Source organism: Lycorma delicatula, chromosome 1 (assembly GCF_047948215.1).
Source record: "Lycorma delicatula isolate Av1 chromosome 1, ASM4794821v1, whole genome shotgun sequence".
Lineage (NCBI taxonomy): Eukaryota > Metazoa > Arthropoda > Insecta > Hemiptera > Fulgoridae > Lycorma > Lycorma delicatula.
The window spans coordinates 271451861-271479683 of record NC_134455.1 but is presented as its reverse complement, the minus strand read 5'-3'; the positions used below and the strand labels follow the sequence as shown (position 1 = coordinate 271479683).

Genomic DNA, 27823 nt, shown 5'->3' with positions numbered 1-27823 from the left:
TTACCGTTGAAAGGTTTCATCGGAAACGTCTTTCATCCGAGTTACGTCCCTCGTAAGTTACAGCGAACCCTCACCACACAAGCATAAAATACATTATTTTTGGATTAAATTATTTGGTTAAGTTTAAGTGCAAGTTAGGTTAAGCGGAATATAAGTAAGAGTAGTACAAGAATACGCATACTCAAAGAGCGGTACAAGAACCTTGCAGGTAGAGGGATTGTCTCATAGAGTGACAGTAATCACATCAGTTTTTAAGTAAGGAGAGGCGTTCCCCAGAGTTCTGTCATCGAACCGCTCCTATGGAACGTAGTCTACGACGGTATACTGAGTCTCTATTACTCGGGCGCAGTGCCCCCTTTGCCTTAGCTGATGATCAGGATTTGGTAGTCCCAAGGAGAACGGAAATAGAATTCTCCGCGTTGAATGGCCGCGTTGTTTCGGGAATAGCCGTGTTGTCCTCGGGGCAATGCGGCCATTGAAGCAGTTAGAGACTGGCTAATGCATACAGGTCTACAACTCGCGGTCGAGAAGACAAAGGCGATTATTTTGGCAGGCAGAAGGAAACTCAAACCAATAAGTTTGTGATCGGTGAGGTGACGAACGTTCCTAGCCTAACTATCAAATATCTGTTTAGCTCACCACAGATCATTCCGGTATCACCTCATGGATATTGTTAAAACGGCCGAGCGAAATGTAGGCATGTCGGGTCAATGTTAGGCAATACTCAATGTTGTGGCATACTTGTGAATGTTAGTGGACCCAGGGTCTCCAAGAAAAGGCAGTATGCCCATGTTGTGAATTCAGTCGTGTTATATAGGGCAAAAAAATGGATTAGGGCACTTCAAACTCAACGCAACTAGGATGATGATCCAGTACATACAAAGTAAGATTTCACTAAGAGTGTGCCCTGGATACAAAACAGTGTCGTCCAATGCGGCTTATGTAGTCGCGGGCACACGACATTGATCTTCTGGCCAGTGCGCGGACCGAACCCTATCAGAGTAAGGGGTTCGGGAACGTGAAGATCTCCTGAACCGATAACAGAGTATCTGGGTAGAGTTTACGAAGGGCAGGTAGTAAAGGAGAGTCGAGTTTGGATACTCATACTGTGAGGACGTCTTATTATTGCTCCGCGTTTTGTCGCTTTTTTGATAGGTTTTTTCGGTATTTTCATTGATTTGTTAATTGGATGTTAAAGTGTTATGGTTAATGGACTAGATCTGAAAATTTCAAGAGTTTTGGACACGGAATTACTTTTTTATTAGTGTTTTTTAGTTTTCAAACTATTCAGTGAATTTTTAGTGAATTAAAATAGCTACAATTTACTTTTTATAAGGTGTTGAAGTGATTTAAGTTATCAATAGTGAAGAAGTATAAACTGAGTTTACATACAATTCAGAAGAGTGAGTAGAAGATACTTTTTGTGTTTCATTATATACTATTGAGGTTATAATAGTATAATATTATAATATTTCTTAGCGAAATTTTTCTAAGTTAATATACAGGCTCATACAGGCGTGTTTATTGTAGTAAACAAGGACTTGTAATTATTCTCTCGTATTACCGTCGTACTAGTAGAGATTTTTTCTAAGTCCTCAGAGCTGTTTTAATAGGGAATTACATTTCTACTAATATCTCGAGAACTACCCACTCGATTTCCTTCCTACCTGGACATAAATTCGTCCCAAAACCTTCCCTAACCCCCTACCACCACGACTCCCCCCAAATTTTTTGACCCCATTTTCGGTCACATACATTTTTCTTACCCCCTCAACCCCCTCCCCCCCAATTTTTTTTTGGGGGGCCCCTTCCCCGAGTGGGTACTCGTAGAACTTGGGACGGCCGCCTGAGTACAGTACTATATCATGCGAAGACGCGGTTCACTCCCTATGGATGGGACATCCGCCCAAAGTAGCAGCAGAATGACAAAATCGGCGACGGTCAAGAAAACCGATCTAAAAGGGAAGAAGAGGCTCCGTCAAGGATCTTCCGAGGAGGAAGAAGAGGCACCCGATACAGTGAGCAGTCTAGCATACCAATTGGGTCTGATGCTGATATCGTTGAAACAGCATTTAGGCCCAGGTTTGAATAAGTACATTGCGACCCATGAACAGGATCTAAGGCGAGTATACGAGGGACTGAATGCGCTTTCCGAGCTGTCCTCTCCAGACACAAAGACTTCCCAAGCTACCCAAACGGACCCTATTGCGGGTGACGATTACATGGAGTATATTTTGACCAGCGATTTGAGTGATGAAGAACTCATTGAGCTCCTCCCTAAAAGGTGGCCTAACTCACTTAGGGGCAAGCTAAAGTTGGTTACTGACCTTCCACCTGAAGTCAAAGACACTTGTACTCTTAGAGATTTAAGGAGAGTAGGTGAGCAGGATATAGGTAACAAGCTCGCAGCTGGTGACATCATAAAAGACGAAATAACTCTAATAGGAGACCAAACCGTTGAAGAAAAGAAGAAGAAATTTAAGATACATTATGACTCGGGAGCCCCGGAAAAGGAAACCCTTTCTTGTTTATTGAAGGCGTTCAAAAAAATAGCTATACAGTCACCAAATTCAGCGTACATACTGCCTTCGGGCAGTATGGGAAATTTTGCCAAGAAGATCATATCCTATATCTTCAGAGCAAGGGAAACACCTGTATATGTGTTAACTCTCCAAGGGGATGGTGGGACCAGGCACATCGGTAATAATCAAATCCCGATAAAGAAGGCTACTCCACCGGCGGAGCAAAGCCGAACAGTGATTGTTAAGGCGGAAGGAAAAACGTACGCGGAGCTCCTCCGGTCCATGAAGGATGCTGTCACCAGCGAGGAGGCAAATAACGTCATCTCATTGCGAAAGGGCCGTAACGAGGAGCTCCACGTTAGGATACGGGGTGCAGAGAAAGCGGAACAATTTACATCTATCCTGAGGGACAAGGCTGCCGACCTTCACGTTGATATAAAAAGCAGAGCTGGAAGGAGAACTGTTGTGCACATCCGAGATGTCGAGCATGACACAACAGAGCAAGAGGTTATGGCTGCCATTATAAAACGCGTGGGTTCTAGCGAGGAAGTCAAGATAACATCCATGAGGAAAGGTTTTGGCGAGACACAAAATATTACGGTCATGACCTCTTATAGAGCGGCATGCAAACTGGTCGAGGAAAGAATAAGAATCGGATGGATTAGTTGCCGGGCGTACATCCGGGAAGATGAAGACAGGTGCTACCGTTGTTGGGGCACGGGCCATAGAAGGCACGAATGTAAGGGCCCAGATAGGCTCGATTTGTGCTTCAACTGCGGTAGCAGAGGTCACAAGATAGCGGATTGTCTTGAACCTAAGCAATGCCTCGATTGTAAGAGCGGTGAACACAGGACTGGAGCATGGCAATGTAAGAAAAAATTGCATGATTAGGACTATGTTAGCGAATGCCAATAGGAGTATTCTCGCTCACGACTTAATTAGTCGTGTTGTTGCAGACAAGAACGTAGACCTCCTTGTGGTCACCGAACCCAATAAATATGAAGCTGCCAAACTTGGATGGACTGTTGATATGTCGGGAGATGTTGCCATTATGGATGTAAGTCATAGTATACAATGGAATTTCAAGTTTAGAGGTAGTGGCGTGGTGTCTGTTGAAACCGAAACAACTCTATTCGTGGGTGTGTACATTTCGCCCAACATTGCGATCGCGGACTTTACTAACTTCATCGACACTTTACAAGGTGTGATTACCAATTCAACCAAGAGGATCGTAATGTTGGGTGATTTTAACAGCAAAATGGTGGCGGCTGGCAGTCGACACACCAACAGGAGGGGACAGATCCTTGCCGATCTCCTGGAAACTGCCGGCTGCATCTGCATTAATGACGATACGCCCACGTACGTAGCGAGAGGTCATCGGTCGGTGCTTGACCTCACCATCCTGGACTGTAGGTGGAGCAGGAATCAGTACCAGTGGATGGTTCTCTCAGAAGATATAGCGAGCGATCACCGCGCCACTATCTTGGATCTGAAAGACGTAGACTTCAGGCGTGAAGTGCACTCCTCCCCACCGAGATTCTCATAAGTACAAATAGAGCAAATCGTCAACAGGACTGCAAGTAGACTGTCTGATAGACATCAACAATCACCTGAGGCTTTATCTAATATAATAAAGCAGGAAATGGACAGAATGGCAGCTAACAATACAAGGAGGCGCTCCGTATATTGGTGGACTGCTGAAATTGAAGCAATGAGACAAGAGCTCCAGTCCCTTAGGAGAAGGAAACAACGTATTCTTAGAAATAACAGAGAAGGGTACCAGGAAATAGCCAATAGATACCTCGAGGCAAGAAGAACGCTCAATAAGGCTATTAAGAGACGTAAAAAGGATTGCTGGATCAGGCTCTGCGAAGAGCTTGACAGCAATCCCTGGAGCCAGGCATATCGTATTGTGACCAAAAAGTTCGGGAGACGTATGCCTATCCTCAATAAGACCAGTGTTGCAAGGGAGGTAGCCAGGTTGTTTCCGCATACAGTGCCTGATATCGTGAGATCCACACCTTGCGACAATAGAAGATTCACCATGGAAGAGCTGCAACTTGCGGCGAGGAGTTTGGCAACCAAAAAGAGCCCTGGCCCGGACAAGATTCCCGCGGCAGTGATCAAGGGGCTGGTTCAGAAGGCTCCCTGGGAGATGCTCGAGATTTCCAGCCATGGCATGGAGAACGGAGACTTCCCCGACTGCTGGAAGGAGGTCAGAGTGGTATTCCTACCTAAAGGCACCTCTTCGGAGGAAGATATAACCTATAGACCCCTGAGCCTCCTTAACATGATGGGGAAGCTAGTAGAAAAGATGCTGGCTCGCCGCATCATCAAAGAACTAGAAGAGGGAGCCGGAATCAGTCCTAACCAGTACGGGTTTATGCGGGGGCGATCCACCGTGCAGGCTATCTGCCGAATTTCGGGATGGGCCGACGAGGTGAAGAGAGGCACTTGGCGAACCAGGAGAATTCCACTGATGCTATCACTAGACATAAAAAACGCGTTCGGGGCTATTGGTTGGGGTCATATTAATGACGCAATTGCGGCTAGGGGCCTCAGCCCGTACCTGCGTAGACAAATTGAATGTTACTTGTCCAACAGAGGATGTCTGGTGGAAGCACAGGAAGAAACAGTACATTTTCAAATGCACGGTGGAGTTCCGCAGGGCTCTGTTTTGGGGCCGTTGTTGTGGCTGGTGATTATAGATGAACTCCTTCAGAAGGAGTTTCCTGTCGGCGTTCAGGTGCTGGCTTATGCAGATGACCTTGCAGTCCTCGTAGAGGGAAGGACGGTCTTGGAGGTGCGGGAGAGGGTGTATGCGGCCATCGACACTATACAGGAGTGGTTGAGGTCCAGGGGTCTGCAACTGTCTACGGAAAAATGCCGGTGTATTGCCTTTACGGGTAGAAGAGTGCTAGAACCGTTCAATATTTCCATCAACGGTCATGCTATAGAAGAAGCGAATAACATCAAGTACTTAGGAGTTATCCTCCAGAAAAACGGTAGATACACCGAGCACATAGTCAATGTATGCAACAAGGCAGAAAGGATGATAAAAAGTCTAAACATCATTATGTCATCGCAGAATGCCCCTCGGGCCTCAAAGCGCCGTTTACTGGCGACCACCGTCGTGTCTTCGCTTATGTATGCCGTTCCGGCCTGGTGGCGCTCTATCGCCATCAGGCGCAACAAAGAGAGACTGGCGAGGACGCACAGGTGTGTGCTCCTAGGTGTTGTGTCCGCATACAGGACAGTGTCCTATGCCGCCCTGTGCGTGTTATCGGGTACACCTCCTATTGACCTAATCGCAAAAAAGAGGGTGGAGAGGGCACAAGGCAAGCCAGAACAAGAGGTCAGCGATGCCGTTTATAATATCTGGCAGAAAAGATGGTCGCAGGAAGCTGTGGGTCGATGGAGGAGAACCCTGATCCCCAACATCAAGCCATGGTTGTCGAGAAGATTTGGTGAGGTTGATCACCACCTATCGCAGTTTTTTACAGGACATGGTTCCTTCAATAACTACCTGCACAAAATAGGCAAGAGAGAAGAACCAATTTGCAACTACTGCAACGAGATAGATGATGCTGAGCACACCTTTTTTGAGTGCAATAAGTGGGACACACTTAGACATAGTAAGACACTCACAGGTATAACTCCAGAGACAACAATAGACTACATGCTAAGAAGCGAGTCAAACTGGAATAATTTTGCTAGTTTTGTTAGACAAGTTGTTCTACAGAAATACTCCGATGAGAGAAGACAAGGTGTTGGCTAGAATGGGACTGGGTGGACAGCCTTGCTGGTGAGATCCAGCATGCTGCGGTGTGTTGGCACTGATGAGCCACCAAGTACTCCACGGGTAACAGTCAGGCAAGAGCACACTGAATACTGAAGGGACCCGGTACCGCGTCGCGGCGAACTGGGTCTGGCGTGGTGTATTAGTATTGCCCTTTTGGGTCCCCAAGGGGCCAATATTGATAAAGAACTCTCAAAAAGAGCTAACCGGTAGGCCGACCTGCCTTGCCGGTATATAGCCGGTAGGTGGGGAGGCCTATTTGAGTTTAAAGACACTCCCCTGGGCGGCGTAATACCAACAAGTCGGTCCGGCCCAGGGGAGCTGAGAGAAAAAAAAAAAAAAAAAAAGAAAAAGGTAGTAAAGGAGCCAGCCTCCGTGGCGCGAGCGGTAGCGTCTTGGCCTTTCATCAGGAGGTCCCGGGTTCGAATCCCGGTCGGGCATGGCATTTTCACATCATTCATCTCATCCTCTAAAGCAATACCTAACGGAAGGAACAGCGCCATGCCGTTCCTATGGTTCCTATGCCGTTCCCAGCCGCGCTAACACAGTAGCCTAGACTCGGTCCTTTGATATTTGGCCTTTAACAGGGGGGCACCCCCACTGGGACTAGATCTTTTCAGCTTGGGGGGGGAGGGTCAGAAGTCCACCTGCTTCCACACCACCGCCCATCCGAGCAAGCCCAGACGAACGACAACTACACAGAGGGCTATCCCTCACCCCCTAGCTCCCCGACCTTTCTGCTGAATCACCCCTGCCACGTATTGCGAGATCAGCGTATATCAACGCTCGCTCGTCAGCATCTTTCCTATGATATCAGAACCTTATTTTTCTTCTGCTCTCCTGAGGCATCTCTGCAATCAAGTAATACTCAACCCAGAGGAGTGTCCTTTTGACTCTAATGGGGCTCCCTACCTACCGGCTGTATGTCCGGCATGGTAGGTCGGCCCACCGGATCGGATCTTTTATCTCTTCTTGTCTGCCTCAAGCCAACAGGGCAGGGGGATCCAGGCCCAGCTATGTTGTTCCCAGGTCCCCACCCCACGGCCGGGACTCGATCTTCCTCTAATTTTTTTTTTGACCCGGAGGATTGGAAGTCCCCGTGTCTCCTCACTGCCGCCATCCGTGCCATCACGGATGAACGGCAGCTCAGCAGGGGGTTTTATCACTCCTCCCCACGTCTTTTCAAAACCTCAATGCGCTCTCCATTCCCAATACTCATCATTTATCTTTTTCAGAATGGTGATGGTTAAACTCTTAACCGACTTCCAATTCTCCCTGCTCTTTATCATGAATTCAACTGTTTTTAGGGGTCAAGTTTCTTAATTAGTACTGTGTAACTTACGAGGGACGTAACTCGGGTGAAAGGCGTTTCCGACAAAAATTTCAATTGAAACGAATAATTTAATTCCTAAATAAGGTATATTCCAAATTTAATCAAAATCGGAGGCGAGTCCTTGTAAATGATTATACAAGTATTAATTAAGCAGGAGTGTATTCAAGAATAAATTATTTTAAGTATACGACACCTTATAATTAAATTATTACGAAAAGGGTGTGAAACCACCAGAAATATGTTTTATTAATAAAATAATCGCCCAATTACAGTAAAGGTTATCGTTACTACATTTAAAATCGACGTTGGTAATGCCTATAGCGTTATCAGAAATCAACTTCAGTATCAAAAGGTATGAGTGCGTTGGATTCTCAGAATATTAACGGACGAACAACGATACACACGACTGCAGGCGGCTCATTCACTATCAATACGATATGAAGAAGAGAGGATGTCCTTATACAGTCTATTGTCACTACTGATGAAACTCGCTTTCAACATTTTACCGCAAAATGAAAACGAGCATCGTTGCAGTAATGATAATTAATTCACGGAAATGGACCGGTAAAAACAACCGTAAAAAACAGTATTCTGTTTCCAACTGGTATTGCAACCGCTCATTCGACGGCCACAATTCGAAAAATAAGGTGGAGACTGTTCTCCCGATCCATCCTATAATCCGAACCTATCTTTCTCTGATTTTAATGCTCTTAGACAAGAAAAAATTTCTGAGGGGGAAAAGTGTTTTATTCCAAAGAAGTCATCGAAGAACGCGTACAGCAAATACAAAATATTTTTCTTGAGGAATACAGAAGCATTTAAAAGAAGAAAAACTATATTGAAAATTACATTATGTAAATTACTACTATAATATTACTTTTCGTGTAATTAATTACTTAATTTGAAATGTTCCTGGCAGAAAAGCATTTCATAAATCCAGATCGGACAGTTATGGTGTCTCACAACAGGCTTTTTTTTATTGAAAAACCGGCTATTCGCATAAGTATTTTATTTTTTGATGACTAATTTACTAATTAAGGTCAAAAAATTTGAAGGAATATAATATTCGAATTCATTAAGAGTATGAAAGATGCCAAGCCTAATCGGTTCCTATCGGATAAAAGGCTGAGCTACCAGTCCGCCAGGAGGTCGGCATAATATAATTTTATTCTGGAAAAGAGCTGCTAATCAAGATTAACGTATACTAGTGTATGTACACAAAAATTCATTTTTTACAGATACAGAAAAGACTCCAGAATCGGACATTAACTGCCTTAATGGCTAAACCTATAAGATAGATATACAGTATTCAGAATAGCGTGACCGGGTATAAAAACAAGAGTTGATGAAAGAAAAGATGATGTTCAGGTAGCCGGACAACTTTCACAGAATACCTCTTTAATTTCGGATATCAAATAATAAGCTCATCCGCTAAACGAATTTCTTTTTATTAACCAAAAAATGTCTTTAGTTTAAGGAGATCCATTTTACGTAACAGAATATGCATCATCAAAAAGAAACCATTCGATAAAACTTGTAAACTAAATCATAGGAATATGTTTTAACAATTTTCTACTTACATTCGATAATAACACCGAAAAAAGATAGTCCGTGAGCTAAAATATCGCTTTTCCTTTGCAGCCGAGAAGTAGTTTCTAGCTTGTGTACAGCAATTCTGGTAAGGGAAGACTCTTCAGTACTGCGATCAAAATAAGCGGTATCAGGAAACGAATCGAATCACTTTTTACCCCAAAATAATTCTTCCGGTTCTTTTTCCCCAAAACTGTTTTTCCCAAAAAAATTTTTTTCATACCATTAATTTTTCCAAAATATTTTATTTAGTGTCAACCTCTAATCGGCTGTGATACACAAAAGTAGTCAAAGACGTTTTCTTTCAGAATACTCAACGAACTCAACAGTACTTCTATAGAACTTCGGACTAACCGAACGTACAAATACAGACAATGATCAACCTATTATGCTTTCAACATAGTGCGTACAGTTTCGAAGTGACCAGAGTAGAGAAATCAGCAGGTTGTATTGTTTTTTAAGTGCAATAAACATTTATAATTTATTTTTTATTATCTATCTATTCACTTTACTTTCAATAACATTACTATTTTTTATTATCACCTAAATAATATATCAATAATAAAATGAAATCGTGCAAGTTAAGAAAAGTGATGGGTGAATTAAGTACACCATCCACCTTTTTACTTTTTTATGAAGCCGTTAAAATAAACCTTCGTCGACTAAGAAAAAACTCGATTAGTATAAAGGCCGCATCAGTAATCTCTCAAGTACTGACATTTTCTATGATAATAAAATATAAAATAAAAATAACAGGCCTGTCAAAAAAAGTCTAAGATTTCGAACAATTAACAACAGCCCATCAGCTACTAACAACAACCCCGAGTCACGCAAATATTTACCCTCGTACGGGCGGCATATAAAAACGAAGTTAAATTGAATTAGTACGACTTAACGAGTTCCAAAAAAAATTACGTAATCACCATAAGCCATAGTTTTCTCCGTATCTATAAAGGTCAGCAATAAACACGATGTCAACAATTTTATAAATCGTTAGCACGATTATGTCTAAATATGAATTATTGTTAATTCATGAGAATTAACTAAAGAAAACAGCTAACATTAAAAGAAAATTAATTTACGGATGAAAATTAGAAGAAATATAAGTTAACAGAAAATGACGGTTTCTAATGAGAATAAAAAAGTACAGTAGATATGTATGAAATATTCAAGAATAAACCCACTCGATCCATCCATTAACTTATCTAGCCCAAATATTAATGTAAATGTTTTCGGATCGCTACAATGAAATCAACTAGATCAATAACTACTGCTGCAATCGTTAAAATAAACTAACGACATCCCATTAAATATTTTTCAAACAAAAGTAATTACACTAGACGTACATGAAGTTACGGGATCACCCTGAAAGTATAGCCTACGTTAAAATTAAAATTAAATTTAAAAACAACAGCACACACTATTCGTTGGAAATTCATTTTAGTTATCGTAAGGTGTTACACCCGGTAATTAAACCTAATTTTATTGGCCGAAGCAGTTAAAAAATTAAAATACCACGCGTGTAATCCATGTATGGAGTATCTGAGTATATTTATTAAATGGAATTACCGATTTAAACATTTTAAATGCAATTACTGAAGTAAATTAAAACACAATAACAAGTACGAATTCAAATTTTGTAAAACATTGTATGATGTATTAAACGATAGTAACCTTAAATTCTAGAAGCGCGATTTACAAGAAAAAGCTAAGAAATGGAAATAAAAAAATCGGGTGGGGCTTTGTCGGGGCGCACGGCCGTTGGTTTAACGTGAAACGTTACAGACCGTGTATGAAGTTCCTCCAAAATACAGACAAACCAACTTATCTGTAGAATTAATTGAGACAGCCGCCATCGTATTTTTATTTTAACAAAATTGAAAGTCTCCAATGGAAAATTTTAGTTCCTTCATTTGGTCAACTCTACAGATAAACTGGTCGGTGTGTATGTCAGCGAGTCATTTTTAGTGTATTGAATTGAAATAAAAACGAGACACTGACTACGTACTAAGTTTAATTTTAACATAAAACAGACACTAAATGGTACACTATATTTATTTAGACTACATTCGATGACAATTTTGTCCAGCATTGGTCTGTGATATGAAAAGTAAGAGACAATAAGCAGCGATAGAGGTGCTCGCACGATCGGTGTCGTTCACTGAGCGCGCCGTGTCAGCTTTATGACGCCCCCGAAACAGTCTCGCTCATTCAGCACCGGACACTGGGGTACCTGTACGTGGCCCATAACCTCCCCTTTTCAACGATATGCATAACTTATATTTCCGGCTGACTTTTGCACGGGCTGAAGGTGACATACTGAATTTTTATACTTTTTTACATGTTTACTTAAATTTTTTACACAAAAATATTGTCCAAAATACATTAATTATTACTTAACTCCATCTATCTCGACAAACTCCAAACACAAACACACGAATCACCGCGCTATTATCTGTGAGCTACACTATATGGTACGTGCGAGAGCGCCAGTTTTGGCTTATATGCGCTGTGCCCCTCCCCTCCAACCCGCTAGACAGTGACGAAAACTCAAAAGTTGTATAGGCGAGCTAACTATGTAAGTTATAAAATGACACCGCATTTAGAAGTGGGATGAGATTAATAGTGAGGAAGTTATTAAGGCAGGACGATATAGACCTTTTCGTTACGCTAAAACTTTCTGTTTTGATACCCGTATGTTTCGGTGTGATTTTAAAGACGTTTCACGTCAAAATCTTATAACGTAGTGAACGGAATGTCACCGCAGCAGTGAGTCTTTCGACACTTCGAAATTCGAAATAGATCTTTCAAAAAACAAAAAAATTGAACTCTCAGAAAATCCCATTAAACGATAAATATTAACTTTTTTTAATTACGATTAACACTTTCGAATTAGTTACTACATCCGATAAAATCCAAATCGACTACTCGAGGTAGCCTCGAAAAACAGAAATGTTCGGAATCGATACGTTAAATTCGAGAAAGGAAAATATAAATCTAAAAACTGCTCGGAACAGTAAGTTTTCAAGGAATTTTTCATTCTTCGAACGTACTCCGCGACTTTTTGGTCGGACCGGTAATTTGGCTTAAGATAATACAAAAAGAGCCTGCTCAAAATCTTAAGTTTCGTTTTTACTGCAAAAAGTGTCAAAAAATGTTTAACCGTTCCCCAGATTTCTGTGATTAAATTACCAAAATTTAATAACGCTTTAATTCTTCGTAAAAAATAATTAATCTATTCGAACTTGTCCCGATCGCTATTATATGTTTGGCGACTATCTATTTACAAAATAGGTCAGTCGAAACAAATATGCGGATCGTTAAGCTTTACGATAGTTATTAGAGATAAAAGAAATTAGGGTTCAAAATAGGAAACAGAGGCGTGTTATGATAACTGGCAACACAGCAAGCCGTAAGGAACACTCAGCAGTTCGTATCTAATCGATACCGCAGCACACGACATGCAACACGCAGTACGCGTACGTAATACGCATCACCCGGCCGACGGTATACGCACAAGCATTATCTGTACGGGCATGGAGACGCCTTGCGACGGTTCAAAAATCTACTTCTACTGCAACATCAAAGCTAAACGACTGTTCGATACTGTTGTATAACAACTATCACTGTTATTTAATATATTATACTCCTATCGACTGCACGCGGGTTTAAAATAAATTAACTGTTTTAAATCCAGCGATTTAAAACCGCTTTAAGTTTATGTAAGACAGTATGCAAAATTTCATAAAAAATAACAATATTAAATAAAAACGTAAGCGATAAAAAATATTTCACAAAACAATAATTGTTTAAACGAGGGAAATAAAAATAAAATAACACCCTAACAGGAATCCGAGATTTTTCGAATTCGGATCCGAAAAGTCAATCATCCAGAGACGTTTCGAGTAATTGTTTAAAAATTCGAAAGAATATTATCAATTCAGGATCGATCAAAATTCGTAAAAAACGAATAATTTACCTGCTGAAAACCTACTCGTATTTAGATACAAAAAATGTTCTCTCAAAACTATTTTAATTAAACAGGCATGTAGCATACCAGGTCCCCCAATAAACCTCAGTTTTCATAATCGGATCGATATTGTGATCATAGATGTTACGCCGGTATCGTCAGTTTCAGTAGCGGCTTTCAGGTAAATCTTTAAATGAATCGTGAAAAAATGTTATTGATTATTAATTATACTTCATTTTGGGAAATGAACAGAGATAAAAGCGAAGTAAAAAAATATAGTGTGCAAGAGTTCTAAAAAGCTAAAAGATATTGAAGAAATTATTTATTTTCTAATTATTTTCCTTAAGTTTGATGACTTACTCAAACTTTTGTAGCAGAAGTCGCAGAATACAACATAAAAAAGCGTATCTCCCGACAGAAAGGCTCGTTTTAACTATTTAACTATCCGATAAGCTAATCGTGGTACAAAACAAAAACCCTACCGAATATGTAGTTCAAGAAGGGGGTCTTTTCTCAAATATTAATGAAATTTCGAAGACTGCTGTACATCACATCGGAAACTTTTTAGGTAAAGCAGATGACCGTGGTTCTAATGAAAGCCGTTTCGCTATTCTTCCGAATTTAATGCAGCTTGCTGCGTTAAAATACTTCTTCCACCGAGCCAATATAATTCGTATAATCTATTGAGACCACAAAAGAAAGCTATAGATTCGTTTCTAAATTTACACCGTCTCTGTCCCGGTTTTTCTAACGGCTGTACCGATGTAAAGCACTAAAAATCTTAATTATACTTTTAGCTTTAGTTATCGGGTTCGGTAAACGTTTTTCTGCCTCAGAGTTACAACTTCTCACGAGTCACCCGATCTTACTTCACGTGCTGGTGATCGTTTTAACTCGGTACTTAATTCCGAACGTTAAAATAAATATAACGATAATCAATAATATCGTATAAGGCGAACCGCCTACAAACTACTCGGATATACATGAGAACTCATGGAAAATATTACACAAGACGCGCATATTATAAGAGTTAGACGTGATTTATAACGCACAGTCGTATGTCTTAAAACTAATTTTACAAACGACAGCTAATAAAATATTAGTTAAATATAAACGTACAACAGACTCATCGGTGAAGACGCCGTAACCGAATAGAGAATATTATAGACTAAAAGATAAAACGGTATAGGCCAGCTTTGCCGTAGCTGTACAACACCAGGTAGGAAAAATAATGCGGGGACTAAGAACGACAATAAAAACGTTTCTCTCAAAATTCGGTAGTTTTTTCTTTTTGAAACGGTATTTGTACACAGAACGGAAAGATTACGATCGTCGATAACACAAAAATAAACCGATAAATATTATTTATCGTTATTTAATTATAATCATTTAAACAAAACTTGAAAAGGAGGTAAACAAAAATTGTTTTGCAACCGTGTACAAAATTAATCGAGAAAACTTATAAACACAAAGGTGTTACGAAGAAACTTCACAAAAAAAAAAAAAAAAAAAAAACAACGAACCGAGATACGTATAGAAAATTCATCGATATGAGAATTTTTAAGAAAGAGGTAAATACGAAGTAAATAAAAAATATATAATAAAAACAAATAAGTAAAACGGTAACGATACACATCTTAAAATGATCTAAACAAGGTGTGAAGAGCTCCCTTCCAAAAAAATAAATCGAAAATAAACTAAGTTCGGTTATCGGTTTAGGACTTCACAATCTAATATTTCCTCGACAAAGCGCACATATAATCGGAGCGTAACAAGCGCCTACGAAGGTCGGCTAAATACTAACGTCCTGAGCCACAAAAACAGCGATTAATTTCCTGGGATCCTACCGCGGCAAAGTGACAAGTGCATATTTGAAATTATAGAATAATCAAGCGCTATTTGAAGAGGACTTAGCGAATCGCAACAAACAAGAATACAGAAATATAGACGTAAAGTCATGGCTTCCGCAATTTTTACACAATCTCTTTTCTCGTTCGGTAAGAAAAGGCTGAAATTATAGCGATCAGTTAAAAATCTGATTAAAAGAAAAAAAGTTATTTAAGAGTACGAGTAATTATTTTCGTTTAATTTTATCATCGTTTTATTAACAAGGGCTGTCCGTAACGAAACCCGACTGATAAAAAAAATTAAATTTTAGTATTTGACTTTAAATTTCTATTAGTGACCTCCAACAAAAGAGTAAACCTAGTTCTTCGGTCGACAGGAAATTTGAAAAAGTACAATATTTTATGAAAAAAAATAGTTTATTTTAATATTAGAAAACTTTCTGATTAAAATAAAATCTTTTTACACGCAGGCGATAAATAATTCATCATAAATTCAATGAACCGATATACCATCGGTTACATCACAGGAAGAATAAAATATAGTACAATGTACAATACTCATCGCAAACAGAGAACGAGCGAGTAATGTGAAACAGAATGAGAATGAAAGGAGTCGTGGAGGGGGGAAATAGCAGAGACCACACAAAAGAAAAAAAACAACTAGAATGCACGTTGCACTTGTACATAATTTACACCTTTATTTATTATTTGTTTGACCTCGTTCCATAAATTTACAAGTTTTAAAACCTTGTTCCATTTAACTAAGTACGAGTCAAGTTAACTATGCGATTTTACTAAAAAAACTTAACGTAGACAAAACACTGAAACTTAACGTCGAGAAAAGACAGCACGCGCATAAATAGTTCTAATTTCTTCACGCCTACGGAAGACATTACGACCGTACTAAGAATACAAAACATTGAAAACAATGGTAAAATTTAGGCGATATCTTAAAGGGTAATTGTGTAATGTCTATGTTAATTTCGTTAAATTAAAACGCCATTTAATAATTAAACAGATTGTTCACAACGATCAAGCATATAGATGTAGTCATGGCTTCCGCAATTTTTACACAATTTCTGTTCTCATTCGGTAAGAAGAGGTGAAATTAAAGCGATCTGTTAAGAATCTGAATAAAAGAAATAAGTTATTAAAATGTACGAGTAATTATTTTTGAACAAACAAAATTTCAACCGAGTCGATGAAAATTACTAATCGCCTATCCCTTAATCGTAAATGAAATACACATAATAACTAAATTAAATAAATAGAGTCGGATGTATGTATATATATATATATATATATATATATATATGTAAAGTTTATAGAAAGATAAATCCTCATGAAGGGAGAAAAGATAGCATTTAATAAATCGTGTACAGTAAAACTAAAAATAAATACAAAATCTATACTGTAAGAATTAACTTCATCAGTCCATTTCTTGATCGGTAAATATTTAACGTAATGTTAATTATTAATGTACTAACGTAAAATACCTGTACAAAATACTCAGTTAAGTGAAATTAGTGTATCACAAAATAATTAAGAAAATATTATATTAATATATATATATTATATTTAAATAAATACAATTAAATAAAATATTTTTTACAGATTAGACATTTTTAAAAAATCTTAATCTTAATAAATATTAAGATTCCATTAGCATTTCATTAACATAATTATAAAATAATGCGCATGGAATTAAACGTTTTTCATATAATTTTGTATCGGAACAGTACACATATTTTTCTGACTGCTTTCGCCATGGATCAGAAAATGAAATAATACATGTCATATCGTATATATGACATGTATTTTGGGTTCAAAAGAGTTTTTTTAAACAGAATATACGATAGTTATTGTACTTAATCTCAACGATTGTTTACTAAAGTATGTGGCTCGAAAATAGGATGTCTTTACAAAGCAAATCGTATGAACACAATTCGATGGAGAAAAAAAATTATGCGGTATTAAAGCTTGTTCTTGTCTTCATTATTTTGTAAGTTCCAAATCATTTGTAAAACCCTCTAATTAAGGAAAATTATTTTCACATCTTACACCAGTTATACCTTTTCTCTTGAAAGTGTACTTAAGAGATTATAGAAAAAAAAAATTACCGAAGAACAAATTTAAAAGCGTCTAAAATAACCCGTTTACAATTAAAACGGGTTACCGAACAACTTGCTATAATTTGATCATCTGTCGATAAACTGTATTCGTATACTCGTTAAACGTAAGCGACGTAAAACGTAATACAGACCTCGCACTTGTCCTTGGCCGAGTAACACATATTTATTGGTTGCAGTGTTATTATTTTATTTTATACGAATGTACTATTTTAATATTTATGTTTTATTACAGAAATACTAGAATATAGCAATATATTCGGTGTCATGTAAAATCCGCTATCGCATTTTCGTGGGGTGTGAAAAATTCTAGGTCCTTTAAAAAATGCTATCGTCTTTAAAGCGTGAGATTTTTATAATGCACATATATTATATTATTTTACAAACGAATGAAATTAATTGCAAAAAAACGTCTACGAGAACAAAACAAAATTAGATAGGCCGATTATATTAGTCGAGCTTTATCTTTACAGATGCGTTTGAAGTTTAATAACAGTAATGGATCGAGGACGACCTTACGTTATTTTCCTATTAATTTTCTGTTACTTCACACAATTACTACAGTAATGAAATAAAATTTGAAAAATGTGAAGAAAATCCTTTACCTTAATACGATTTTAAGCCGGTATGAAATGACTAAATAAACCCCCTGAGAATACGCCTTACTCATACTTAAAAAACTAATATCTTTCCATAGCTTTCGGCCGTTTTGCAAATAAGGTTATTTAAAAAAAAACCTACTAAGATTCGTTTTGATAAGCCGAGTAAGAAAACTGTGTACGGTAATTCAAAGTTACAGTTATTAGAATAAAGTCATATGGGAAAAAATCTTTTTAATAACTGTTACACTAATCGAAAAAAGTACTTCAACGAAAGCGTAATAACATAACCTATACTACTGCGAACCGCTGCTTGTAGGAAAATGTGTCGGTTACTGGATTTCTTCGAATTAATTTCTGTAATTGCTCGCACTGCCGTGAAATACTTTTAGGCTCTAAAAGTTAATTAGTTAAGTTTTAGGTCCTTATTCAAAGAATAGTAGGAACGTTAAACAAAGTCGATGTTTTACTTAATAAGAAAGTTATAGCGATATTTTTTTTTCGAAAAAAAAAACCGCTATTTCCACCCCCATGGTCCAATTTTGGCCGTTAACGAACTCGACCGAGATATTTTTTAAGGAACAATTTGAAAGTGATTGGCGCAAAATTACGGCAGTTATCGTGTCCACAAGAAAGTGAAATATATATATACTTTTGAGCTGACATTAGTTTTGGTGTCTGGGGCTGTGAAACGAAAAGATACGTCGAAATTTTCCGTTAGTCGAATCATGGTACCCATGAAATCTACCAAAAAGCAATCTGCAGTACTTTTCTTCATGCTTTTCAAAAAAAGCAGTAATGAAATCAGATCGCATACGTTAGCACAAAAGTTATTACGGAGACCGCTGTCGATTTTCTACTGTTTCTACAAACAAACGTTAACGAGCTGTGTTTTACAATTCTTTAAGTGCATTTAACTATTACAAAGTAAATAAAACTTACTTTTAGCATAAATCACTGTCATCGAACGTACACGGGCCATTCCCTACAGTACTTTTCGCTCTTCTTTAGTACGTGGATCGTGATATTAATATTCGGCAACGTATTAACGGAGTCTAACCGCATTAGATCATGAATTTCGCTGAAGGCAAATATATTAATTACGGATTTAAAATAAAGATACAATTCATAACGTTAAACATCGAGCGTTTATAAGATTACCTTTCTACTTTCGTTTTCACTCTGTAATTATTTTCAGCATCTTCAGCGCTGAAAGTAAATATTTCTTTATCTGTCCGGTATACAAATGAGTTTTTGTCAATGTAATATTCTGATAAAAATAATCCTGTGTACTCCGATCACGCGCGGTTGCTATGTAAGAACGAAACAACTATTACTATATTTACATTATGTATTACAATCGGATAACATACGTATGTAGGCTAGTATTACAACCGCTCTGATCGACGACAAAGCGTGAAGGGGTGGAGTCTTACGTTACCGCTAACAATATAATACCGTATACGTATTACTTAACTGCGAGGACAAAGTTAAACAATATATTATTAAGGAAAAAACAGAAGATTAATGTCCGTATAAAACAAATTAAATATAATGATTTTGCAACTGAGCTGCAGCCGTTTATACAGCTGTACACTACAATGTTATAATATTATAATGGAAGTTTTACTGAACCGTAGTACCACACCGGATTGTTACGAAACGCGAAAGAACTGCTTCAGGCGTGAATCGGGGATTTAAACGACACAAAAAATATACAAATAACGGAATGACACAATTTAAAAAAAAAAATTATAAATGCCGACACACATACAGCAGTACAGCACATCGTAACGACTTATTTCAATCGTACGAGTAATAATGATTTCTTAAGTTAAAGTTGATCCGACGCCAGGGAGAAACGAATCCTATACACCAGAAGGATAGATGGTCTGTGAAATTTTGCAGGAGGCGAAAACGTTTAGTCGATGGATACTTTTAATTACCGATGTAAACAACAAAGAAGGTGCGAATTAATATTTTCAAGGTAGTGTTTAACTATTATAAAAATCAGAAAGCTATTCCGCGTACTACCGTTGTATGTCGACCGTAGATGGCTACAGCAGGTAAATCAAAATGGAACGTAACGTAAATAAATCCGGAAAGTAACTGGCACACCCAGTCGATATAATTATATACGTAATGACTTTCTTATTTTTGTTCTTCGAATAGTTACCGTACTCTTTCATATTTTTCTTTGAAATCCTGTATCGCTTCTTCTCTATGCAAGTTGAAAAGCAAAGACAGGGAAAGCTATATTCTCGACTAGCATCTTTCTGAATCAGGGTTTGCCATTCATCTTATATTTTTACCGTTGCTATCGATTCTTTTACAGATCGTATAAATGTCTTCTTTCTGCATATTTCGATCTGATTTTCTTTAGAAATATTAAACATTCTGTTCCGCTGTACATTATTAATGCCTTTTATGCATCTACGAATGGGATGTAGGCGGACTGATCTAAGAGCCAGAACAGCTCTCTTGTACCTGCAGTCTTTCTGAATGTCATCTAATTAAGGATGCATAATATTAATTCCTACCACTTTATTCTTATTTACATCTTTAACAGCTCTATCGAACTCAGATCAAAATTACATAAATCTCTTCTTAAATCATCACTTACTTCTTTCGACTCCAGTATTTTATCAGACGATTTTTCTCCTCTGCACATACTTCTATATACTTCTGTCATTCGTTAACTCTCTTCCCTTTGTAATAAAGGTTTTCCATTCGCACCTCCGATACAGATATATTTGACATTATTTCTTTAAGGTTTTTTATAATTTTTATGAAAGCTGTATTTACCTTTCGAGTAATATTTTTATCTACCAGAACATTTTTACTCGAACTGATCTTCCTTTGATATTTAACATCCCCCATTAATATTACATCTTTTATGCCGATACAATTTTCCGTTTTTTATTATCTTTTTCATTTTTATACTTTCTATGTTCACCCGTCAGTTTCAGTAACTTATTATTCACGGCTTCTACTTAGCATCTCTCTTGCCTTAATTATAATCACTTCATCAGGAATTTCCTTTAGTGCAAACAAAACAGGATGGATGACAAAAATTCAACCAACAAGATTGAAACAGTATTGGTGAAATGGAGGTACACCAATTCAATAATTTTAGAAATTGATAATTCTTCTTACAAGTCGATACTTTTTTCTTGATTTTCTATTTCACGATCATCTTAAGGAGCCGTCGTGTAAATTTCAAAATCACCGTTATATTGATTTTTTTTAAAGTTTATATAAAGAAATTAAAAGAAAAAATAGTCAGAGTTCCTGATGTAAGTTAAATGAATGTTTAAGATGAAAAACGGTTTTCTATGTACTGCAAAGATAACTTTAATAAGTAATGTCTAAATAAAAACAAAAAATTTGCAGGTAAAACCAAAAAGAAACTGAGAAACCAAATTTGCGGGTAAAACCAAAAAGAAACTGGTAAATGGTTTCTTCAAAGAACATTTTACTCCTCTAAACTACTTTTTTCATTGAATCAAAACGGCCAAACAGCTAGTTACATTCATCACTACAAATTACTACAAATTAGATGAAAATCAACAGAGTAGCTAGTATTACACTATGTGCTATTTCTCTGTACGCATTAAAATAGACAAAACATGAAAAATAGCTATCTACAGGTAGCTTCCTTTCAGGTAAATGGGATTATCATAAACCATGATCTACCTCCATCATATGATACAAGAATTTGTAATAGAAATTTTTTTTAGCCTCTCTTACTCTTAACACAAACACTTTTAACCTTCAAGAAGTGCTCTGCTAAGCTGCGGGAAGTTTGGTGGAAGTTTGCATAAATAATCCCAGGGAAATACTAGAAGAATAAACAGATTTTGTTGGGAACCGGTGGAACTTTAAAACATCTGTTCGTGTGCTGCCCTAAAGAAGAATCCTTTCTAGTCTTGGCACAGAGTCGATGACCCATTCAAGGTGAATTTATAAAAAAAAACCATTCACAAAAATTAAACAAAGGCTTCAATTCTGGCTAAAGAAGCAGAAACGAAAGGATACTATGATTTTTGGAAGCTGGAACCTCTTTTATAAAAAAAATCACAATTATCAAAGTAATGTTAGAATATTCAATAAAAATTATTGGGATAATGGAAACTATGAAGGTAAATGGAGAGATAATGGACTTGACAGATAATTGTGATTCAACACATGTTGCAGGACAGTCATCTCAAGCTTTAAAAAATATGTGAAAATAATATGTAAGAAATATGTGTAGAATGAAATTTATTAAAGCAAATAGCTTTGAATTCACGATTATTTACATAATTACAGAATCAGAGGAGATTTATGTTAATCCATCAATATAATCCTACATAAAAGATATTTTCAAGAAGGAAAAATTTTGGTAACCTACAGTTAAAAATGGAGAACAGTCTGATATATCAGATCACGTTATAATTATTAGAGGTTAGAGTTTTAGAATTGATTTGAGAGTATTAAAAATGATTATAAGAAAGGGAAAATATTAAATGAATTGAAAAATGAATGACTGAATTCTATTTATTTAATTTATTAGTAACTGGAAATTCCTTCTTCCCATATAAAAGACGGATATCAACTTTTGTTGATCAAAGAAAAGACACTTTCGACAAATTGATTATTTTACACATTTTAAGCAGCTGATGGAGTATTCTAAGCAGAACATTAATTTTACAACACAACAGAGACTACTATTAATGAAAATTCAATTTTAGCCTCCAAGAATAAAAAAACACTACTCAAAAATTAAAGATCTATAAAATGTAGTAAAGAGGCAGTTGAACAAAGTAGATCTGCATTTAGTTAAAGATGTGGACATATTTTAAGAGAGTAATGATTTAATGTACATTGTACAGAAAGAAAGTAGTTTCTGCAAGTAATAAATATAAAAAACAATGGAATGACGCAGTGAAAGATGTTGATGGTCTAAAGAAAGAAGCTCGGAAGAAATATACGCAGACTAGTAAAAGAGAGGATTGAAATGTGGAATTAAGGTGATAAGCAAAGATTGAAGTAAAAAAGGCGATGATAGTCAAGAATGAATTTGGTAAGCAAACTGGAAATAATTAGAAGGAAAAAACAGAAGCTCTGGACAGTTGAAAATTGATATAAACCACTAAACATGTCAAAAATGAGACATACACAGCGGTCTTAGTTCTAATAAAAAGCAATTGCAATCAAAATATATGAGAGTATTCTTACATATAATCATATGGAAAATAATTGGCAATGGAATTTCTAGAGCCAACAGATGAAGAAGAAAATATAGCTTTGGAAGCTATCAAAGGAAGATGAAGGTAAAAATGACCAACTCCTAAGTGTAACACAAAATATTTGTAAAGTGAAATAGGGCTTTGTAAAAACTAACAGAGAAATCAGAGAATGTTCAGAATGGACTGAGGTTTGAAATAAGAGGATGATTTATATCGCTGAAGGTTGGAGTATATAAACCTGGATTGTTGGAAAGGGCTTGGGTTTTAAATTTAGCCTTATTTAAATAATTCTTTCATTAAGTTGTTCATCTTAATCAACAGTGATGACTATTATGTAATTAATTAACATAAATAGTCATCTTGTCTTCTCTATAGGTCATTATTCCTACTTCTGCACCACCATTTTTAGATATCTCATCGATATATTGATAAAATATTCTGATCAAAAGTCTCACTCATTTTCCCATCCTTTACCTCTGTAATCACTAACAGATTTAAACATAACCTATCTACTAATCTCTCTAAATTGTTCAACTTACCACTCTTGTTTAATGTTCTGATATTATAACTTCTGACTTGATTAGTAACATAGATCTTATATTTTCTGGACTTTCTCTTGACTGCTTTCCGGAACTTTCCCAGAGACCTCATTATTGGACCTATTTTACTTCCAGAATATTATTTAAATCAAACAACTCTAACATAAAGTAGAGACGACAGATAAAATGGCAGATAAATGCATCAAAAAAAAAAAAAGGAAATGAAAGAATTTATTGATGCTTGAAAGATCTAGATTAGAAAATTAAAGGCAGGTGAGCTCAGTGTAGCAACCAAAAAACCATATGAGTGGTTCCCTGTAATAATCAAGTGGAAACTGTTGATTTCAGTAGTTTACTTTTATCAATCCAGTCCCATTTCTTTATGACTATGTGCATTTCAACAAACTAATAAAAAAATTGTTTTCAGAATTATAGAAGAAAATTGTTTACTTGCTGAAAGAGTAATACTGTACTAGTCAATTATTACAATAATTTCGCCATATGGTGATAAATAAAAAATGGAGTGCCTGCTTTAGTCCTACTGCACTTCAAAATTTGTTTTACTTAAGATGTTAATTTCCAAGGAAATTAACTTTATAAGAATTATATAATTAATTTTACCCAAAATTAAATGTTATTTTCCTGCACTATAAGTATTGGAGTAATTAAAATTAAATAAAAAGTGGGTACACTAATTCTTTTAATCTTACTTTAATTCAAACAAGCAGTAATTTGTGATTTTCAATAATGACAGCAGCTCACTTAGCTGAAGAGATAGTAACTATTGGAATTGTGCGTAAGTAATGAGAAAAATAAAGAGTTGTAAACGGCATCTAAAAGAAACAAAATCGCAGCAAATTAAGGGGTTAAAATAACAGTAAAATAGGTTAAAATCCTACTTAAGGCAGTTACTTTTATACGGATTGGAATACTAGATTGTCAATACTAGTGTTCTTTGGTGGTTGGGTTTCAATTGACCACAGATCTCAAGAATGGTCAAACTGAGACTGTAGAAGACTGCACTTCATTTACATTCATACATATCATCATCTGAAGAAATGCCTTATGGTGGTGCCAGACGCTAAACAAAAGGGGGGAGGGGGAAGGAGAGAGAGAGAGAGAGAGAGAGCAAATTAATCTGAACTCATAAATAAAAATAACTGTACAAAGGAATTTTCAATTAAACAATTAAGATAAATACCAACTTTATTATTCTAAAACAATTCAACTGATAAAATCTATCAATCTGGTAATTTTTTTATACGCATAATTTACAATTTTTAATGCAAACCACTAACAGAAAAAACCTGAAAAATTAATATTTGAAAATAAAAGCCAACCATTAGCATAGCAATAAATAAGTTAAAGTACAATAACACTTACCACTGGAAAGCATTAAAGTGAAAATAAACCAGTCCTTGGCCATAAAGAAAATTTGCATCTTTCCAGTAATCTGATCTCAGGCTGAAGTATTTTTGATAAGCAGACATAGCTAAAAAAAAAAAATTAAACAATGAAATGCTGAAAACTTATTTTTATAATTTGCTAATTTTCAATTGACATAAAAAATTACACTTTCAATCTGTCTAGACTGAAAGCAATTATTATTTGTCTGAACATAAAAATTGAACATGACTATTAAAATTAACCCAAAATAGCAAATATGACACAAAAAAAGGTATAAATAGAACAATAAAAAGAATATAAAATTAACTTATATTTTACAACTCTGTGCTTTAAAGGGCTTTGAATAAAGTTCAAAAGTTGATGGTAATAAGTGTCCTGGTCAGATAGCCATTTTTAAATGTCACATGCATGATTCAGTCATTGCATTGCTTAAAGGCCAGACCAGTCCTTTATCCAGATTGATCAACAAACCATAAAATTTTATATAAAGATAAATAAACTTCAGTTCTGAGTAATTTATGTAGTAGTGCTCCCTTTAGTGTAAAATAATGTATAATTTCATGGCAGAAAAGTTTAAGTTAATTTGTTCTTTTAACACCATCCTAACCATCATACAGGAAGACCTTGTGATGATCCCGGTCACCACACCAGCCCTCCATTCCCATCCCTGATGGGGTTAACCGGAGTTGTCTTTTAGACCCTCTAACTTTATAAAACAATACAATCATCACTTTGGCCTGTCAGCATGCCAATGATACAAATGCCTCAGCAGACATTTCCATCAGTGTATTTACACAAGTTACCTTCATATGGTCTCTTCCAACCACAACCCCAAACCAAAACTTACAACCGTCAACTACCAAATTAACCAATTTGCAGAAGCGTGATCCATATGCCTTCCTCTAACATCGAAGGTTTCAAATAAAACCTGTAACTTCAATTAGACTATGCACTAAGATTATTTGATGGAGTCTTTAAACACCAAAAATACTATCCTCACTCCAACAAAACAAATGTTGATTGCAACATCAACAATTTTGTTCTACAATTCAATTTATTCTTCAATTACGTCCTTTTGATTTATTTAAAAATCAAGAAACAGATTCCCAAATTTATTAAGTGTCTCATGAAAACATACCCTACCTCTCTGCTCTGGTTTGCTTTTAGGAGTGATATCAATGCCTACACCCTCCCTTAACACAGCTCTATCATAGAGTTCCCTACACATCCATTCTCATCCTAAAAAGAAATATCAGCTAACCGGGGCTCGATGCCAAAAACGCCTATCTTGGCAAAGTAAGCACCCAGGTGGGCCCTAGCCACCTGGGTTGCTATTCTATCTATACATTTATTAATATACATTAATAATATACATTAATAATATACAGAGCTAAGAATCTACAGAAGCAGTAACTATATCCCATTCCCTTTTGGTTTTCCAATTAACTTGCAAATCAAAACCCGAATTGATCCTTGCAAGCTCTTTAGCTACTTTGGTATGTTCAGCTTCATAACTGGGGTATAAGACAAGGCACACATTCTCAATGACCCTACATTCTGGACAAAAGCATGGACCAAATCTGGCCAACCTATCTTGAAAAGCACCATATCCAGAAAGAAACTGTGTAATATGCTGATTTTGGGAAACCACCAACCTACCTGCATACTTCTCACATTAGGAAGTATATCTTGCATGTAATGGCCATCGAACATATCTGTCCTAAATGGAAACCTTATCCTATATTTGTTTTATGCACCCAAAAGTAAGTTCACCTTCTTAGCATTATAATGTAATTGGCACTCAGTCGTAAGGATATCAATAGGTTTAATACCAGAAATAACAAGGACCGACTCTTGAGAGACAGTCCTATAGGCACCAATTCCAGATAACAATAGGAGATGCTGGGCTTTGAACAAAATATTTCTATAACACTTGTAACTCATTTCATGAGCCCAGACAGGTGCAGTAAACAACATTAAAACTTTGCATTCACTCATATATAAAATATGCATGGTTTTGAAATTAAGTCTCCAATTGGGATGAACTGCTCTCTGAACACCAAGGAAAGAAGAACAAGCCTGTTTTATCACCACTTATCATAGTCTTTCAATCAACTATGATGGATTTAAAATACCAGTTATAAAAATAGTTAATGTGAACTGAAATTTCCACAGCATTTAATCAAAAAGAAATGCAGAAATAAAAATAAACATTTTAAAATGAGGAAAAAGATCAACATTTTTCAATCTAAAATAACTTGCAATAAAGCTTAAATATTCACTGTGATTGAGAACAATAAAAATATATTATTAATAGAAAATTGGAATGTAAACAAAAAAAAGCTGTGTATAAGTTTTTATGTAGAAAGACAGCCTTTAGCAAGTTTTAATCAATTTTCAGATGAAGAGAAAAGAAGAATTATATACTCTTATGAGCACACAGATTTAAACATAAAAAATCCACATATAAAAGGAAGGAAGTATGAAGAATACAGTAAAGTAAATCATATTCTTCCTTCCAATTTGCTGTAAAGGGGAGAAATGAAAGTAGCAATAAGATGATGGAGTTTGTAGAAGCTAATAATAGGATATTTATTATGAACACTTTCTTAGAAAGATGTGAAAGAGAAATGGACTTCCTGAAACAAAAAGAAATAATTATATTTTCTTTAAGTAAAAGCTTTATAAAAAAAAAAAAATACAGAAAATAAGTTCAACAATTAAAGGGATCATAGAGAAATTGAAACCATCATGAAGTGTGACAACAGAGCAATAAATTATGCAAAGCAAGGAAAGAAGGATGATGCGAAAAGTTTAATATTGAAAGCAAATGGCTGTTATCAGAGATTGGCAGATC

The 27823-nt window shown here is 36.3% G+C and overlaps 1 protein-coding gene across 1 annotated transcript in view; it reads right to left on the bottom strand.

Annotated features, from left to right (window-relative positions):
• Utx (Utx histone demethylase) overlaps positions 1–27823 on the bottom strand; it is a 291681-nt gene that overhangs the window by 177556 nt on the left and 86302 nt on the right. The window contains exon 4 of the mRNA XM_075377656.1: positions 24943–25051. Coding sequence (XP_075233771.1) covers positions 24943–25051 — 109 coding nt within the window. The remainder of the gene's footprint in view (positions 1–24942; positions 25052–27823) is intronic.